Source organism: Bombina bombina, chromosome 4 (genome assembly GCF_027579735.1).
Source record: "Bombina bombina isolate aBomBom1 chromosome 4, aBomBom1.pri, whole genome shotgun sequence".
Classification (NCBI taxonomy): domain Eukaryota; kingdom Metazoa; phylum Chordata; class Amphibia; order Anura; family Bombinatoridae; genus Bombina; species Bombina bombina.
In genome coordinates this window covers 501585470-501604878 of record NC_069502.1, presented here as the reverse complement: position 1 = coordinate 501604878, position 19409 = coordinate 501585470, and the positions used below count along the sequence as shown (strand labels likewise).

At 38.6% G+C, this 19409-nt stretch overlaps 1 protein-coding gene across 1 annotated transcript in view; it reads right to left on the bottom strand.

Moving 5' to 3' along the window:
* Positions 1 to 15271: 15271 nt before the first annotated feature.
* LOC128655452 (isoaspartyl peptidase/L-asparaginase) overlaps positions 15272 to 19409 on the bottom strand; it is a 155256-nt gene continuing 151118 nt past the window's right edge. Inside the window, exon 8 of the mRNA XM_053709072.1 lies at positions 15272 to 16484. Within this exon, the coding sequence (XP_053565047.1) occupies positions 16270 to 16484 (215 nt within the window). The 3' untranslated portion in view covers positions 15272 to 16269. The remainder of the gene's footprint in view (positions 16485 to 19409) is intronic.

Sequence of the window (19409 nt, the reverse complement as noted above, 5' to 3'; positions counted from 1 at the left end):
CTGCCATTTTATTATGTCAAACAATGTCACACATATTTTCCATGTTTCCATGACATGTCTTATAACATACTCCTATGTTCATGTATTATGTGATTTCCACCTTAAAATTTGAAATCCTTCTATTTCTTCAATCCACCTTTAATTACCTTTCTCTAATATCCAATCAGATAAGTTGTTAGCATTTAAATATTTTGAGGTGACACAGACACACATGTCTTGATAAAGCCTAAGGGCGAAACGCGTTGACCTTGACACTGTTGTCACCTCCATTAATTAATTATTTGCATAAGAATTGCTTTTATTAAGGACTTTGTGTGCTGTGCCTTTAATGGTACAAACAAGAACTCTATAAGTTGCTAGCAGCGACCGCAAAGACCATCTACATAATCATAAGCTAATGTGGAGTTTTTTCTACCTTATATACCACCTCTAACAAAGGAGAAAAGGAATATAGTCACAATTTGTAACCGCCAAGATTATCTGCAAATTTCCCCCAGGACTTCCTTTGATGCTAAGGAATAGGGGTCTACATAAAGAAAACAAACCCATTTATTTGCTAAAGTGTTTTGGGCTTTGTTGTTTATAATATCTATAACAAGAATAACAAGAACTCTTTAGTCGCTACCTGCGACCGCCAAGCCCATCAATACATTTCATCAGTCTAGAAATACCCAATGTTTACATGTTCTTAGATTTTTTTGCAAGTTATAGGGCCATAAATACAAGTAGCACTTCGCTATTTCCAAACCACTTTTTTTCAAAATTAGCGCTAGTTACATTGGAACCCTGATATCTGTCAGGAATACCTGAATATCCCTTGACATGTATATATTTTTTGTTAGAAGACAACCCAAAGTACTGATCTAGGCACATTTTGGTATATTTTATTCCACCATTTCACCGCCAAATGCGAGCAAATAAAAAAAAAAACTTTACATTTTTCACAATTTTAGGTTTCTCACTGAAATTATTTACAAACAGCTTGTGCTATTATGGCACAAATTGTTGTAAAAGCTTCTTTGGGATCCCCTTTGTTCAGAAATAGCAGACTTATATGGCTTTGGCATTGCTTTTTTGTAATTAGAAGGCCGCTAAATGCTGCTGCGCACCACACGTAAATTATGCCCAGCAGTGAAGGGGTTAATTAGGTAGGTTGTAGGGAGCTTGCAGGGTTAATTTTAGCTTTAGGGTAGAGATCAGCCTCCCACCTGACACATCCCACCCCCTGACCCCTCCCAAACAGCTCTCTTCCCTCCCCCACCCCACAAATGTCCCCGCCATCTTAAGTACTGGCAGAAAGTCTGCCAGTACTAAATAAAACTAGTTTTGTTTTTTTTTTAATAAAAAAAATAAAATATTTTAGCTGTGATGGACTCCTGCCTTAGCCCCAACCTCCATGATCCCCCCCCCAGCTCTCTAACCCTCTCCCCTATCTAATTGCGGCCATCTTGGGTACTGGCAGCTGTCTGCCAGTACCCAATTTGCACAAAAACATATAAGTATTTTCTGCTTTTTTTCTTTTTTGGGGGGTTTTCTGTAGTGTAGCAGCCCCCCACAATACCCCTACCCCCCTCCCCCTCCCAGATCCTTTTATATGATTTAAAAAAATATATATTCCCCCCCCCCCTCTTCCCTCATTGGTGTCAGTGGCCAGCTAATGCGCACGCGCACGCGCGCCCTCGCGTGCTCCCGGCACCCGGCGTGCACATTGCACTTCTAGGAACCGGATGCCGGGTAGCGATGGGACGCCCACCCACCTCCCTGTTGCGCTCCCACCCACCAACGAACTACCGGTGCAGAGAGGGCCACAGAGTGGCCCTCTCTGCATCGGAGTCTTCTAAAAAGGTATTGCAGGATGCCTCCAATACCCTGAGAGCTGCTGGAAGCGATTGCGATCGCTTCCAGCACTCTCCTAGACAACTGACGTACCAGGTACGTCCATTGTCATTAACTACTTGTTAATGCATGACGTACCTGGTACGTCAGTTGTCATTAAGGGGTTAAGCCGCTTCATTACCATGCCATAACTCTTATAGGCACCAACAAAATGTCACTTTCAGTATGTTGGGAAAATTACCAGAGAGATCAATACCTGTGTATATGTAAAAAGGATAGTAAACTCAATTTTTTTTCTTTCAAGCTTCAGATAGAACATGCAATTTTAAGCATCTTTCTAATTGACTCCTATTATCAAATTGTCTTCATTCTCTTGGTATCTTTATTTGAAAAGCAGGAATGTTAAGCTTAGGAGCCAGCCCATTTTGTTTCAGCACCTGGGTTGTGCTTGCTGATTGGTGGGTAAATGTAGCTACCAATCAGCAAGCACTACCCAGGTATTGAACAAAAAATGGGCTGGCTCCTAAGTTTGCATTCAAATAAAGATACCAAGAGAACAAAGAAAGTTGATAATAGGAGTAAATTAGAAAGATGCTTAAAATTGCATGCTCTATCTGAATCATTAAATAATACATTTGTGTTTACTATCCCTTTAATGATGGATACTGTGGCCCAGATTACGAGTTTTGTGTTAGAGGCTATGCAGTGCTAACGAGCAGTTTTGTCTCACCGCTCACTTGCATGCAGCGCTGGTATTACAAGTTTTCAGAAACCCGTTGTTAAAAGACAAGAAGTGAGCATTGAGCAAAATTTTGCTCATTACCACACTCCAATACCAGCGCTGCATAAGTCATAGGAATTAACGGGGAGAGCCGGCTGAGAAAAAGTCTAACACCTGCAAAAAAGCAGTGTAAAACTCAGTAATGCAGCCCCATTGATTCCTATGGGAAAACACATTTTATGTGTACACCGAACACCCTAACATGAACCCCGAGAATAAACACCCCTAATTTTACACCTATATAATATAATTATTAACCCCTAATCTTCCGCTCCGCACACCTCTGCCACCTACATTATATGTATTAACCCCTAATCTGCTGCCCCCAACATCGCCGACACCTACATTATAATTATTAACCCCTAATCTTCCTCTCCGGACACCTCTGCCACCTACATTATATGTATTAACCCCTAATCTGCTGCCCCCAACATCGCCGACACCTACATACTATTTATTAACCCCTAATTTGCCACCCCCAATGTCGCCGCAACCTACCTACATTTATTAACCCCTAATCTGCAGCCCCCAACATCGCCACCACTATATTAAAGTTATTAACCCCTAAACCTAAGTCTAACCCTAACCCTAACACCCCCTAACAAATATAATTACAATAAAGCTAAATAAATATTACTATCATTAACTAAATAATTCCTATTTAAAACTAAATACTTACCTATAAAATAAACCTTATGCTAGCTACAATATAACTAATAGTTACAGTGTAGCTATCTTAGGGTTTATTTTTATTTTACAGGCAAGTTTGTATTTATTTTAACTAGGTAGAATAGTTATTAAATAGTTATTAACTATTTAATAACTACCTAGCTAAAATAACGACAAAAGTACCTGTAAAATAAAAACTAACCTAAGTTACACTAACACCTAACACTACACTATAATTAAATAAATTAACTAAATTAAATACAATTACCTAAATTAAATTAGCTAAAGTACAAAAAAAACCCACACTAAATTACAGAAAATAATAAACAAATTACAGATATTTAAACTAATTACACCTAATCTAATAGCCCTATTAAAATAAAAAAAGCCCCCCCCCCCCAAAAAAATATAAAAAAAACCCCTAGTCTAAACTAAACTACCAATAGCCCTTAAAATGGCCTTTTGCAGGGCATTGCCCCAAAGTAATCAGCTCTTTTACCTGTAAAAAAAAATTCAAACAGCCCCCCAACAGTAAAACCCACCACCCACACAACCAACCCCCAAATAAAATACTATCTAAAAAAACCTAGGCGGGATATACCTATGAAGATGGCGCCACCGCTGCAGCCGTTAGAATCTCACCTCGAGATTGTCTGCGGGGTCACTCCGACCATGAGCAAAGATCCAGATGCTCCTGAAGTGTTGCACCACAGTTTCAGCCAGCCCTTGGGATACAGCTGTGCCCGGAACCCCTGGGGTGAATTTTTGCAATCCCCAGTTATGGAGTACTACCACTCACCTGCCTATAGCCTGCTCTACAGGAGAAATATTGCAGTGCATACCTCCGCTTTCTTCGGAGGCCGGGGAGGTGCGGGCCGACTTCCGCAGTCCGGGGAGGACATATTCTGCAGCTCTAAATAACATTGAGACTGTGCAGCGTGTCTCCGCTGCTATATGATGGCTGCGGTTAAATGTGCTTGGCAGTAGTGACTGCATGCATATAGGATGCTTACCGGAATCATTCCTCAGGATGGGCATAGGGTGAGCTTTGGCTGGTTACCTGATGTATGATTGGGGATAGTTTGCTAAGCCCTAATATCGGAAACAGTGACTTTGCAAGTGGAATCAACGCACTAATCTATTTATTTGTGTGTCTCATTGCCCAGTCAGTTTTGCTCCATGCACTTTTCCCACTTTGTATGTACTCTCATGTTAAATATAAGCTTTAATCCTTATTAGCCAGGGGCAAATAAGTGCAGTTCATACTGGTAGTCACAACAGCTTCAATTATTAAGGCATAAGTACCCCCAATTATCCAGTGCCATAGGAATTATCATGCTTGTTTTAATGGTGGTATCTGTTTGGTCTTGCTGAGTTCACTCTTAGTCCCTATTTACATATCTAATCATACGTTTTTGTTCTGTAAGTTCATCACCTATTCTATAATGCTTTAACATTAGTAGTCTATACTATGTGTCATAGGAATGTTCTTTTTTGTTTGCTATGTATATTCCATTATTGTTATGTCATTCTTCCATGCTACATTTAAGCTAAATACTGATCTCATGTTACCCACAATTTTTTAGTATTACTATTGCAGACGGAGATCTGCTCATTTTATGTATGGCTCACAAGCTCATAGAAAAAACACAACCTCCCTCTCTCAGCCGGCGAGAGTTGAGGGGTCTTGTTGTATAACCCTAGGCATTAAATAATATGTAACATTAGACAAGGAGCCATGTTTAGCCACAATAGCATTTCAGATTAGTTGCAGTGGGTACATGGGTCTTAGTTAGGAGACATCTAACATTTATAGCAAACAAATCATTATATTCTTTATGTTTTAATCTATATGTTCTTATTTCACTTTTTGTATTTAGTGACATTAACTTGAGTGTTGTCCCTTTCCCACAACTGTATTTATACAGTACTATATTTTCAATTTCACCCTCTGTAGTGAATATTTAGCGGTATTAATCCGCTCCTGGTATTGATTGTGTCTTATATTCATTTCATAGGAGCTAAGGTTACAATTAATATCTTATACAGTACCTTTTTCAACTAAGGCAATTTTCTGTATATACCAGATTAAAGTTTCATCCTAATAGGTTGCAGATCTTGATAAAAAGGTACTATAGCAATATCTCACAACAAATAAAAAATTTCGAGGTATCAATGTAAATCATACCATATATATGTTTGGTACAGGTTAGTTTTGGAGTTTGTTATGTTTAATATGAAAATGATTGTCATGATTTACTTATGTTATCAGATATGTCTATTTAGAAGTAACATATGTTTCAGCTTATGTCTGTGTATTGTCTTGCTAAATACCTCAATAAAAAAACTTAATGCAAGAAAAAAAAAAAATACTATCTAAAAAAAACTAATCTCCCCATTGCCCTGAAAAGGGCATTTGGATGGGCATTGCCCTTAAAAGGGCAGTTAGCTCTTTTGCAGGCCCAAAGTTCCTAACCTTAAAATAAAACCCACCCAATACACCCGTAAAAAAACCTAACACTAACCCCCTGAAGATCGACTTCCCGGGAGACGTCTTCATCCAAGCAGGGCCGAAGTCCTCAACGAAGCCGGGAGAAGTCTTCATCCAAACCGGGCGAAGTGGTCCACCAGACGGGCAGAAGTCTTCATCCAGACGGCAACTTCTATCTTCATCCATCCGGCGCGGAGCGGGTCCATCTTCAAGACATCCGAAGCGGAGCATCCTCTTCATCTGATGACTAAAGCTGAATGAAGGTACATTTAAGTGACGTCATCCAAGATGGCATCCCTTAGATTCCTATTGGCTGATGCAATCAGCCAATAGGATTGAGCTCGCATTCTATTGGCTGATTGGAACAGCCAATAGAATGCAAGCTTAATCCTATTGGCTGATTGGATTTTTTCTACCTTAATTCCGATTGGTTGATAGAATTCTATCAGCCAATCAGAATCTAAGGGACGCCATCTTGGATGACATCACTTAAAGGTACCTTTATTCAGCTTTAGTCATCGGATGAAGAGGATGCTCCGTGTCGGATGTCTTGAAGATGGACCCGCTCCGCGCCGGATGGATGAAGATAGAAGTTGCCATCTGGATGAAGACTTCTGCCCGTCTGGTGGACCACTTCGCCCGGTTTGGATGAAACCTTTTCAGGGCAATGGGGAGATTAGGTTTTTTTAGATAGTATTTTATTTGGGGGTTGGTTGTGTGGGTGGTGGGTTTTACTGTTGGGGGGTTGTTTGAATTTTTTTTTACAGGTAAAAGAGCTGATTACTTTGGGGCAATGCCCTGCAAAAGTTTAGTTTAGGCTAGGGTTTTTTTATTTTGGGGGGGGGGGGGCTTTTTTTATTGTGATAGGGCTATTAGTTTAGGTGTAATTAGTTTAAATATTTTATAATTTTCCTCTCAAGCAGTAATCATTTACTGTTGGATATATAATTTGTCCAGATAAATAATGCCATAATTTCTCTAATCTCGTGATTTAGATGAAAGTTATAAATTAGGTATACTTTGATGAAAACTATAAATTAGGTGTGCTTTTTTAGGGACATATATAATTTAAATTTTACTATTCTATATCATAATCTAAATTTACAGAGATATATATTTAATTCCTCCCTGCCATTTTATTATGTCAAACAATGTCACACATATTTTCCATGTTTCCATGACATGTCTTATAACATACTCCTATGTTCATGTATTATGTGATTTCCACCTTAAAATTTGAAATCCTTCTATTTCTTCAATCCACCTTTAATTACCTTTCTCTAATATCCAATCAGATAAGTTGTTAGCATTTAAATATTTTGAGGTGACACAGACACACATGTCTTGATAAAGCCTAAGGGCGAAACGCGTTGACCTTGACACTGTTGTCACCTCCATTAATTAATTATTTGCATAAGAATTGCTTTTATTAAGGACTTTGTGTGCTGTGCCTTTAATGGTACAAACAAGAACTCTATAAGTTGCTAGCAGCGACCGCAAAGACCATCTACATAATCATAAGCTAATGTGGAGTTTTTTCTACCTTATATACCACCTCTAACAAAGGAGAAAAGGAATATAGTCACAATTTGTAACCGCCAAGATTATCTGCAAATTTCCCCCAGGACTTCCTTTGATGCTAAGGAATAGGGGTCTACATAAAGAAAACAAACCCATTTATTTGCTAAAGTGTTTTGGGCTTTGTTGTTTATAATATCTATAACAAGAATAACAAAAACTCTTTAGTCGCTACCTGCGACCGCCAAGCCCATCAATACATTTCATCAGTCAAGTATTTCATCTCCACAATCGATCATCATCACAACAATCGATACAGAGAGAACATAGTCACAATTTGTGACCGCCAAGATCATCTATATTTTTCCCCCAGGACCTTCTTGTCTGCTAAGGAATAGGGGTTAATACCAAGGAAACTGAACTATTTGTTTGCAATATTGCACTTCTAATAAGTTTCTATCCACATAAGCTCCTCCGTCTGCTTCAGACATTTAAAAGTCTACATGTGACGTCAGAGGTATCACGTAAAAGCCACCACCCACTCACAGTCGGTAACGCCTCACCACACACAAACAGTGAGCTTAGCCGCTAAACAACACGCTGTGTTTGGTCTCCTTGCTATTGCTAAAAGCGCTCTTTGTTTGTTCTCTAAGTGAGTGCGAATACCGCATTCATATTTTAAATTCTGTCAAGATATCTCCATAGCCTGAGGCCAAGGCTATTCGCTCATCTTTAAAGTGCAAGTACTTTATTTTAGCTAAGTTTTACCACTGTCACTTAACAAATTTATAGCTAATAATTGTTATAAGGGAGACGTCCCTTTTATTATGTTTTATGTTTTAGAGGATATATTTATATCTGTATTTTATTAAATTGTTACTTTGACTTTATTAGAGTGGATTCACTTTGACACATTTTCTACTTCCTTACATTGGAAACATAAATTTCACCTGATTTGGTATAAATCTCAGGCAACTTCACTATATACTATCTTTTGATGTTAAACTAACATCTGCTTTTGCACATCACGTTTTCTAGGAGGGGAAATCACTAGTTAGGCAGGGTTCTTATATCCTCTAAGTGTTTTCTTCTCTGCATTGCATTCCAGCCAATAGCTTGCATTCTCTCCTCTACTGAGAGTTCCGATGTGGATTAATATACTGGAACAATGGGTACATTTTAAATCACTATTTATTAAAAAATAACATGAAATAAAATCAGTGAATTAAATAAGGTCAGTTAGGAATGTAGGTCTATCAACAAATATCAAAACAATACAACCACTTTCATTGCATAAACTACATTTCTAAAATGTTTATGACCTGTATGAGATTCGGTATTTGCAATGTTATAGACCTTCCTGTCTCACGACCCACTAAGTTGCTGATTTAATTCAACCTGGATGGCTTGAAATAGTTCAAACAAATTTAAAGCTATAATATCTATGAATATTTAAGTACCATCATCTGGCCAAATGCAAACTATCTCGGACAGATTACGAGTTTTGCGTTATGAGGGGCGCGGTACTAACTTACACATTATTGTCACCGCTCACTTACCTACAGCGCTGGTATTACAGGTTTTTATAAACCTGGCGTTAAAAGGCAAGAAGTGAACGTAGAGCAAAATTGAGCTCCATACCGCACTCCAATATCAGCGCTGCTTAAGTCAGCGGTGAGCTGGTTCTACGTGCTCGTGCATGATTTCCCCATAGACATCAATGGGGAGAGCCGGCTGAAAAAAGCCTAACACCTGCAATAAATCAGCATAAAGCTCCGTAAGACAGCCCTATTGAGTCCTATGGGGAAACTAAATTTATGTTTACATCTAACACACTAACATGAACCCCGAGTCTAAACACCCCTAATCTTACACTTATTACCCCTAATCTGCTGCCCCCGACATCGCCGACACCTACATTATATTTATTAACCCCTAATCTGCCACTCTGGACATTGCCGCCACCTACATACTTATTAACCCCTAATCTGCTGCCCCCAACATCGCCGATACCTACATTATATTTATTAACCACTAATCTCCCTCCCCCAATGTTGCCACAACCTACCTACACTTATTAACCCCTAATCTGCCACCCCAACATCGCTGCCACTATAATAAACATATTAACCCCTAAACTGCCACACTCCCACCTCGAAAATAATCTGTTGCCCCTAACATCACCCACACCTACCTACATTTATTAACCCCTAATCTGCTGCCCCCAACGTCGCCACCACTATTCTAAATTTATTAACCCCTAAAGCTAAGTCTAACCCTAACCCTAACACCCCTTAACCTAAATATAATTAAAGTAAATCTAACTAAAAATTCCAATCATTAACTAAATAATTTCTATTTAAAACCAAATACTTACCTATAAAATAAACCCTAAGATAGCTACAATATAACTAATAGTTACATTGTATCTAGCTTAGGGTTTATTTTTATTTTACAGGCAAGTTTGTATTTATTTTAACTAGGTAGAATAGTTACTAAATAGTTATTAACTATTTATTAACTACCTAGCTAAAATAAATACAAATTTACCTGTATAATAAAACCTTACCTGAGTTACACTGAGTTACACTAAAACCTAACCTTACACTACAATTAAATAAATTACCTAATTTAAATACAATTAACTAAATTAAATAAATTACCTAAATTACAAAAACAAATAAACACTAAATTACACAAAATAAGAAACAAATTACAAGATATTTAAACTAATTTCACCTAATCTAATAGCCCTATCAAAATAAAAAAGCCCCCCAAAATAAAAAAACCTCATCCTAAACTAAACTACCAATAGCCCTTAACCCCTTAACGACCGAGGACGTGCAGGGTACGTCCTTAAAAAAAAGGCAGTTAACGCCTGAGGACGTACCCTGCACGTCCTCGGTGTGGAAAGCAGCTGGAAGCGATCCCGCTCGCTTCCAGCTGCTTTCCGGTTATTGCAGTTATGCCTCGATATGGAGGCATCCTGCAATAACCTTTTTAAGCCATCCGGTGCAGAGAGAGCCACTCTGTGGCCCTCTCTGCACCGGAGATCGGTGGCTCCCTGCGTTGGTGGGTGGGAGCCGGACCGGGAGGCGGGGTGGCGGCCATCGATGGCCCTGGTTATGTGCAGGGGGGGCGGGATCGTGGGCGGGGATGAGCGGGGGCACGCACGGATGCGCGCGCGTGCACGGGAGGGCGGGGGGCGGGCACTTGCACGTGCACGGGGAGGGAGCGGGTGGGAACCGCTACGCTACAGAAAATTTATTAATAAAAAATGTTAAAAATGTTTAAATGTCTAAATATTTCAGCAAGGTGGTGGGGGTTTGTCTGTGTTGGGGGGGAAGCTACACTACAGAAAAAAGCCAAACAAAAATAAAAAAAGCACTTTTTTTTTGCAAACTGGGTACTGGCAGACAGCTGCCAGTACCCAAGATGGCCCCCAATGAGGCAGAGGGGAGGGTTAGAGAGAGGTTTTGGGGGGGATCAGGGAGGTTGGGGGCTAAGGGGGGGATCCTACACCCTAGCATATGTAAATATGCTAAAAAAAATTTTTTTTTTTTTTTTTAAAAACCCTTTTATTTTAGTACTGGCAGACTTTCTGCCAGTACTTAAGATGGCGGGGACAATTGTGGGGTGGGGGAGGGAAGGGAGCTGTTTGGGAGGGATCAGGGGGTGGGATGTGTCAGGTGGGAGGCTGATCTCTACACTAAAGCTAAAATTAACCCTGCAAGCTCCCTACAAACTCCCTAATTAACCCCATTCACTGCTAGCCATAATACACGTGTGAGGCGCAGCAGGATTTAGCGGCCTTCTAATTACCAGAAAGCAACGCCAAAGTCATATATGTCTGCTATTTCTGAACAAAGATTATCCCAGACAAGTATTTACAACCATTTGTGCCATAATTGCACAAGCTGTTTGTAAATTATTTCAGTGAGAAACCTAAAATTGTGAAAAATTTAACTTTTTTTTCAATTTGATCGCATTTGGCGGTGAAATGGTGGCATGAAATATACCAAAATGTGCCTAGATCAATACTTGGGGTTGTCTACTATACTACACTAAAGCTAAAATTAACCCTACAAGCTCCCTAAAAGCTCCCTAATTAACCCCTTAACTGCTGGGCATAATATACTTGTGGTGCGCAGTGGCATTTAGCGGCCTTCTAATTACCAAAAAGCAACGCCAAAGCCATATATGTCTGCTATTTCTGAACAAAGGGGATCCCAGAGAAGAATTTACAACCATTTATGCCATAATTGCACAAGTTGTTTGTAAATAATTTCAGTGAGAAACCGAAAGTTTGTGAAAAAATTTGTGAAAAAGTGAACGATTTTTTGTATTTGATCGCATTTGGCGGTGAAATGGTGGTATGAAATATACCAAAATTGTCCTAGATCAATACTTTGAGATGTCTAATAAAAAAAATATATACATGTCAAGGGATATTCAGGGATTCCTGAAAGATATTAGTGTTCTAATGTAACTAGCGCTAATTTTGGAAAAAAGTGGTTTGGAAATAGCAAAGTGCTACTTGTATTTATGGCCCTATAACTTGCAAAAAAAGCAAAGAACATGTAAACATTGGGTATTTCTAAACTCAGGACAAAATTTTGAAACTATTTAGCATGGGTGTTTTTTGGTGGTTGTAGATATGTAACAGATTTTGGGGGTCAAAGTTAGAAAAAGTGTGTTTTTTTTCAATTTTTCCTCATATTTTATATTTTTTTTTATAGTAAATTATAAGATATGATGAAAATAATGGTATCTTTAGAAAGTCCATTTAGTGGCAAGAAAAACGGTATATAATATGTGTGTACAGTAAATGAGTAAGAAGAAAATTTCAGCTAAACACAAACACCGCAAAAATGTAAAAATAGCCTTGGTCCCAAACGGACAGAAAATGGAAAAGTGCTGTGGTCATTAAGGGGTTAAAAGGGCCTTTTGCGGGTCATTGCCCCAAGAAACCAGCTCTTTTACCTGAAAAAAAAATACAAACAACCCCCCCAACAGTAAAACCCACCACCCACACAACCAACCCCCCAAATAAAACCCTAACTAAAAAAAACTAAGATCCCCGTTGCCCTAAAAAAGGCATTTGTATGGGCATTGCCCTTAAAAGGGCATTTAGCTCTATTGAGGCCCAAACCCTAACCTAAAAATAAAACCCACCCAATAAACCCTTAAAAAAACCTAACACTAACCCCCGAAGATCCACTTACAGTTTTAAAGATCCGACATCCTTGCTCAACGAAGCCGGGAGAAGTCCTCAATGAAGCGGCAAGAACTCCTCAACAAAGCCAGGAGAAGTCTTCATCCAACCCAGGAGAAGTGGTCCTCCAGACGGGCAGAAGTCTTCATCCAGACGGCATCTTCTATCTTCATCCATCCAGCGAGAAGCGGCTCCATCTTCAAGACATCCGGTGCGGAGCATTCTCTGATTGGAACAGCCAATAGAATGCAAGCTCAATCCTATTGGCTGATTGCATCAGCCAATAGGATTATTTCAACCTTAATTCCGATTGGCTGATAGAATTCTATCAGCCAATCGGAATCTAAGGGATGCCATCTTGGATGACGTCTCTTAAAGAGACATCCATTCTGGAAGAAGACTTCATTGGAAGAGGATGCTCCATGCCGGATGTCTTGAAGATGGAGCTGCTCCGTGTCAGATGGATGAAGATAGAAGATGCCGTCTGGATAAAGACTTCTGCCCATCTGGAGGACCACTTCTCCTGGCTTGGATGAAGACTTCTCCCGGCTTCGTTGAGGACTTCTTGCCGCTTCGTTGAGGACTTCTCCCGGCTTCATTGAGGATGGATGTCAGATCTTCAAAACTGTAAGTGGATCTTCGGGGGTTAGTGTTAGTTTTTTTTTTAAAGTTTATTGGGTGGGTTTTATTTTTAGGTTAGAGTTTGGGCTGCAATAGAGCTAAATGCCTTTTTAAAAGCAATGCCCATCCAAATGCCCCTTTCAGGGCAATGGGGAGCTTGGGTTTTTTAGTTAGGGTTTTATTTGGGGGGTTGGTTGTGTGGGTGGTGGGTTTTATTGTTGGGGGGTTGTTTTTTGTTTGTTTTTTCAGGTAAAAGAGCTGATTTATTTGGGGCAATGCCCTGCAAAAGGCCCTTTTAAGGGCTATTGGTAGTTTAGTTTAGGCTAGGATTTTTTTATTTTGGGGGGCTTTTTTTTTATTTTGATAGGGCTATTAGATTATCTTGTTATTTATTTTTTATTTTCTGTTATTTAGTGTTTGTTTTTTTGTAATTTAGGCAATTGTATTTAATTTAGGTAATGTATTTAATTGTAGTCTAGTGTTAGGTGTTAGTGTAACTTAGGTTAGGTTTTATTTTACAGGTAAATTTGTATTTATTTTAGCTAGGTAGTTAGTAAATAGTTAATAACTATTTAGTAACTATTCTACCTAGTTAAAATAAATACAAACTTGCCTGTAAAATAAAAATAAACCCTAAGCTAGATACAATGTAACTATTAGTTATATTGTAGCTAGCTTAGGGTTTATTTTACAGGTAAGTATTTAGTTTTAAATAGGAATTATTTAGTTATTAATAGTAGGTTTGATTTAATTATATTTAAGTTAGGGGGTGTTAGGGTTAGGATTAGACTTAGGTTTAGGGGTTAATAAATTTAGTATATTGGCGGCGACGTTGGGGGTGGCAGATTAGGGGTTAATAACTCTAATGTAGGTTGCAGCAATGTTAGGGGCGGCAGATTAGGGGTTAAAAATATTTAACTAGTGTTTGCGAGGCGGTAGTGCGGCGGTTTATGGGTTAATATGTTTATTCTAGTGGCGGCGATGTCCGGAGCGGCAGATTAAGGGTTAGTAATTTTATTTTAGTGTTTGCGATGCAGGAGGGCTTCATTTTAGGGGTTAATAGGTAGTTTATGGGTGTTAGTGTACTTTTTAGCACTTTAGTTATGAGTTTTATGCTACAGCTTTGTAGTGTAAAACTCATAACTAATGACTTTAGAATGCATTACGAATCTTGCGGGATAGGGTGTACCGCTCACTTTTTGGCCTAAAAAAAAAAGCTTGTAATACCAGCGCAATTGAAGTCCCATTGAAAATAGACTATACGGCAATTTGCTTAAGTTGATTTGCGGTACGGCCGAAAACGTGTGCTGGACAGCTATGCCTACAAGACTCGTAATAGCAGCGGTAGTGAAAAAGCAGCGTTATGAGGCTTAATGCTGCTTTTTTTTACTCATAAGGCAAAACTCGTAATCTAGCCGTATATTTGTTAATAAAAGAGGAAATCTTGAACATCTGCTCTTTATTGATAGTCTTATTATTATTAAACATAATAAAATGATGTTAGATTTTATTTGACTACTAATTCTATTTTATTTTTGGCTTGAACACCTAGATTTGAACATATATTTTGTAAAACCCTGAAAACATTTAAACTTTTAGCAAAAATGGGTTAGAAAATTCCTGGAGAGTGCCTCTTTTGTGACTGGATATTATATATCTATATATCTATATAGTTGCAAGAAAAAGTTTGTGAATTTCTGCATTCATTATTCATAAAATGTGGTCTGATCTTCATCACAAATATAGAGAAAAACAATGGGCTCAATGTATGAAGCAGCGCAAGCTGTTTTGAGCCGTTGAGGGGCAGGGTCGCTCATGCAAGCCTGCTTCTCACAGTGTAAGAAGCAGCGGTCACCAGATCACTTCTTCTTACACTCTCCGCCATCTCTGAGTTGGTGGAGAGAAATCATCCTGCACTTGCCCACTCAAGCTGATTGACAGGCCCTTCACTCACCCAAGAGAAGAGGTGGCATTACACACTAAAGCGAGTGTGTAATGATACATCCCAGCACCGGACATACAGGGTCCACTGACTGCTGTTAGATGCAATGCTGTGCTTACAGGTTCTCAAGTTAGAACCTTGTCCACGCGGCCTTATGAAATTGGGCCCAATCTAATTAAACTAATAACACACAAACAGTTGTATTTTCAAATTTTTATTGAATACATCCCCAGTGCAGGCTTGAAAAAGAAAGTAACTTGTAGACTGAACGATTTCTTATATTGATTCCTAAAGGTAAAACTCAATATGGAGGACGAATAATAAATAAGTTGCTGCAAGTTAATCTGCTGCTTTCCTCATTTTTACGACTATACATAACCCTAACTGCAAAATAACTTGACGAAATAAACCTAAACCTCTTGTCCCAATCTCCCACCAATGTTAACCATAACTGTAATGACCCCACTTTAAATAACCCTAACCACACTGTTCTGATGGTACTATGGCAAATATCCCTAACTTTGATGATGCAAATATCCCTAACATGATGATGTCTACAGCAAATTACTCTAACCCGACACCAAAATTAACCCTTACCATATTGTGGAAGCATTGATACAAGGCAGTTTATGTTTTTTTTGGTTGAGGTAGCATCAGTAGGGGGATCAAGACAGCACTGATATGTTTATTTGAAATGTGAGAGATCACAGTTAGGTTAACTACAGTGAGAACTATTTACAGTAGGAAAATCAGGAGGTGGTTAGAATTAATATTCTATAACACACTAATACCTATTTAATACACGTACCTGTATTATAAAGCTGGTGATTGGTCAGATCTAGCAGACCTTAAAAAGCTTTTATTGTTTAATAAAGGGTGCACTCGACCTGTTGGAATGAGTATGGTAAGGTTATAGCCACAATGCTGATACTAGAGTTTATTACATGAATGAATTTTTGCCTTGAAGTGAGGATATTGCAGCTGACTACTTTTTTGTGTCTTTAAAAAATAAAACTTGTGTTCACAAGGGGTTCTGAAATTCTGGGCTCTATGGCACCCTTGATGACTGAATATGGGTATACCCATTTTGATACGCATATGTCCAGAACAATCAACAATTCTTTAAAACTATATATTATGCTTATGTAATATACCTTCATGTATTTAAGCAATGGATACAACTGGCTTACTCCTAACTATACCACATTTTCTATGTTTTCTTGAAATATCTCCCCTGGGTTCAGTCCATAGAATAAAACGCCTTCATCGATGCTTGCCCATGCCATTCTCTGAGTAGTAAATCTTGCTGCCCATTCTCCTGTTTTACTGACAACTATCAAGCCCCCTCTTCCATGAACTCTGGTATTCATGTAGTCGAGAGCATGATCTGCAGCATCTTTTGGAGTCTTACCTAGTAAAAATAAATGATTCATGTTATAAACAAATATATAATGAAAAAATAATAAAGGGGCATATGATTTACACATATCACATGAAAAACTGATATAACTTTATTATGTTATTTGGAACAACTGATCAGTTAAAAAAAAGTTTGAATACATGATCATCATACATACTAAATAACAAAATATTTAGTTATATTTATCCACAGTGGAATAGCTATTTTGTATTTATATCATATCAGAATTAGAAGTGTCAAGTAATCCTAAATATATTGGACTAATGAAAATGTGTGAAGCATTCGGAAATGTTTGCCTTGATGTATCAACTTAAGAACACTAAGGGCTATATTTCAAGTGGATCGCTAATTTATTGCAAGCCGTTGAATGGGCAAATTTATATACATATATATTTACACTTTGCTGCCCATCGCTGCATGACTTTCCCCCTTTGTTGCGCTAAGTTTTCAGCTCAGTCTGATGGCAGGAGAATGAGGCTCCCATTGGAGCCTACTGAAGAGCTTCTCTGCAATGCGAACACAAGGTTGCGTTCTCATTGAGCCTAACTTGTAATACCAGAGCACATTTGCATGCACTGGTAGTACCAAGTGGAGCGCAAATATATAAATATAATATGTTAGCAATATTTTAAATGATGTTTACTTCATCAGTTGTAAGGAATATGCATTTAAATAACTTTTTAGTGTTATGCTAAAATTGAAATACCCCTCACTGCTGAACCCACCTTGAAAAATACATTTTTGGATGTACAGTCAATGGTTTTATACTGTTTTCCAATTATAGCTGTATATTTCAAAACCCTGAGCATCTGTCTAGAACACAGATTGGAGATCAGTTTAACCCTTTAAGGACACAGCTTTCAGTTTGCTCAATTGTTTTATGACGGAAAAATTCCGTCATATGTCCTTAAGAGGTTAATTAAAAAAAAACAAAAGAAAAAACTTTTAAAAATGGGTGGCTAGTTGACATGATATAACAATAGCACGACTAGTTGAAAAAGTATTAGCGCCAGTGACGTGCAGTGAGATCAGAGGCTGGTAAGGCACTAGATATGATACGACAGAGAAACACATGTATAGAGGGCCGCAAGTATCACCAACAGGGCAGGTTTAAATGATAGCTGAACCAGTGCACAGGTGACATAATCAGGTGATGGGTAAGAGCAAGTTAGTAACCACTGAGTTACTGATCAGCTGATTACTTCACCTGTGCACTGATTCAGCTATAATGAAAACCTGGCCTGTTGGGGGTACTTGAGGACCATTGTTGAGAAACACTGCACTAAAGCACCAGCTCATCGGAAATGTATTGTTTACCTGGAGAATAAAGCACACATACTCTGCTCACTGACACCCACACACAATCTGCTCACATACACACTCACACAATTCTGTGGCACAGTGCCAGTTACTAAGCAATTAGAATGATACACAATCTCTTCTCTACTCACTACTGTATTGTAAAAATAGAAATAATTTACCATACAAGATTTACACAAAGGACAAGTTATCAATACTTCCAACACAGCTGCTGCAATATGGTGTTCAAGAAACGCACGTGCACATCCCACTTAGGTATGCTCTTCAACAAAGGACACCAAAGGATACCAAAAGAATGAAGTACATAATAATAAAAGTAAAATAGAAAGTTCATTTATTTATTTTTTTGTGCAATTTCTATCTGAATGATGTAAATGTAATTATGACTTTCATGTTCCTTTCAAAAATTAATTTGATTTGCTGACATGGGGCCAGTTACAGTTGATGCTAATTCTCAAAATATAAATAACTAGAAAAGTCTATTAAAATAGCATGCTCTACCTCAATCATGAAAGTTTAATTTTAAATGTCTCCCTTTGACTATCGCCTAGATTTAGAGTTTTGTCGGTAAAGACCCGCGTAGCTAACGCTGCTTTTATTTCCAGCGCACCCTTCAGAGAACTCTAAATACCAGCGTTGTCTTAAGGGCTGCGTTAGGCTCCAAAAGGGAGTGTAAAGGCATATTTACCGCCACTTCAACTCTCAATAACAGCGTTGCTTACGGTAGCGGCTAGCTGGAAAAACGTGCTCGTGCACGATTCCCCCATAGGAAACAATGGGGCAGTTTGGGCTTGAAAAAAACCTAACACCTGCAAAAAAGCAGCGTTAAGCTCCTAACGCAGCCCCATTGTTTCCTATGGGGAAACAGTTTCTAAGTCTGCACCTAACACCCTAACATGAACCCCGAGTCTAAACACCCCTAACCTTACACTTATTAACCCCTAATCTGCTGCCCCCGCTATCGCTGATGCCTGCATTACACTTTTAACCCCTAATCTGCCGCTCCGGACACCGCCGCCACCTACATTATCCCTATGTACCCCTAATCTGCTGCCCCAAACATCACCGACACCTACATAATATTTATTAACCCTAATCTGCCCCCCCAATGTCGCCGCTACCTACCTACACTTATTAACCCCTAATCTGCCGACCGGACCTCGCAGCCACTCTAATAAAGTTATTAACCCCTAAACCGCCACACTCCCGCCTCGCAAACCCTACAATAAATAGTATCAACCCCTAATCTGCCCTCCCTAACATCGCCGCCACCTAACTTCAAGTATTAACCCCTAATCTGCCGACCGGACCTCGCCGCTACTATAATAAATGTATTAACACCTAAAGCTAAGTCTAACCCTAACCCTAACACCCCCCTAAGTTAAATATAATTGTATTCTAACAAAATAAATTAACTCTTATTAAATATGTAAAATAAACCCTAATATAGCTACAATATAACAAATAATTATATTGTAGCTATTTTAGGATTTATATTTATTTTACAGGCAACTTTGTATTTATTTTAACTAGGTACAATAGCTATTAAATAGTTATTTACTATTTAATAGCTACCTAGTTAAAATAATTACAAAA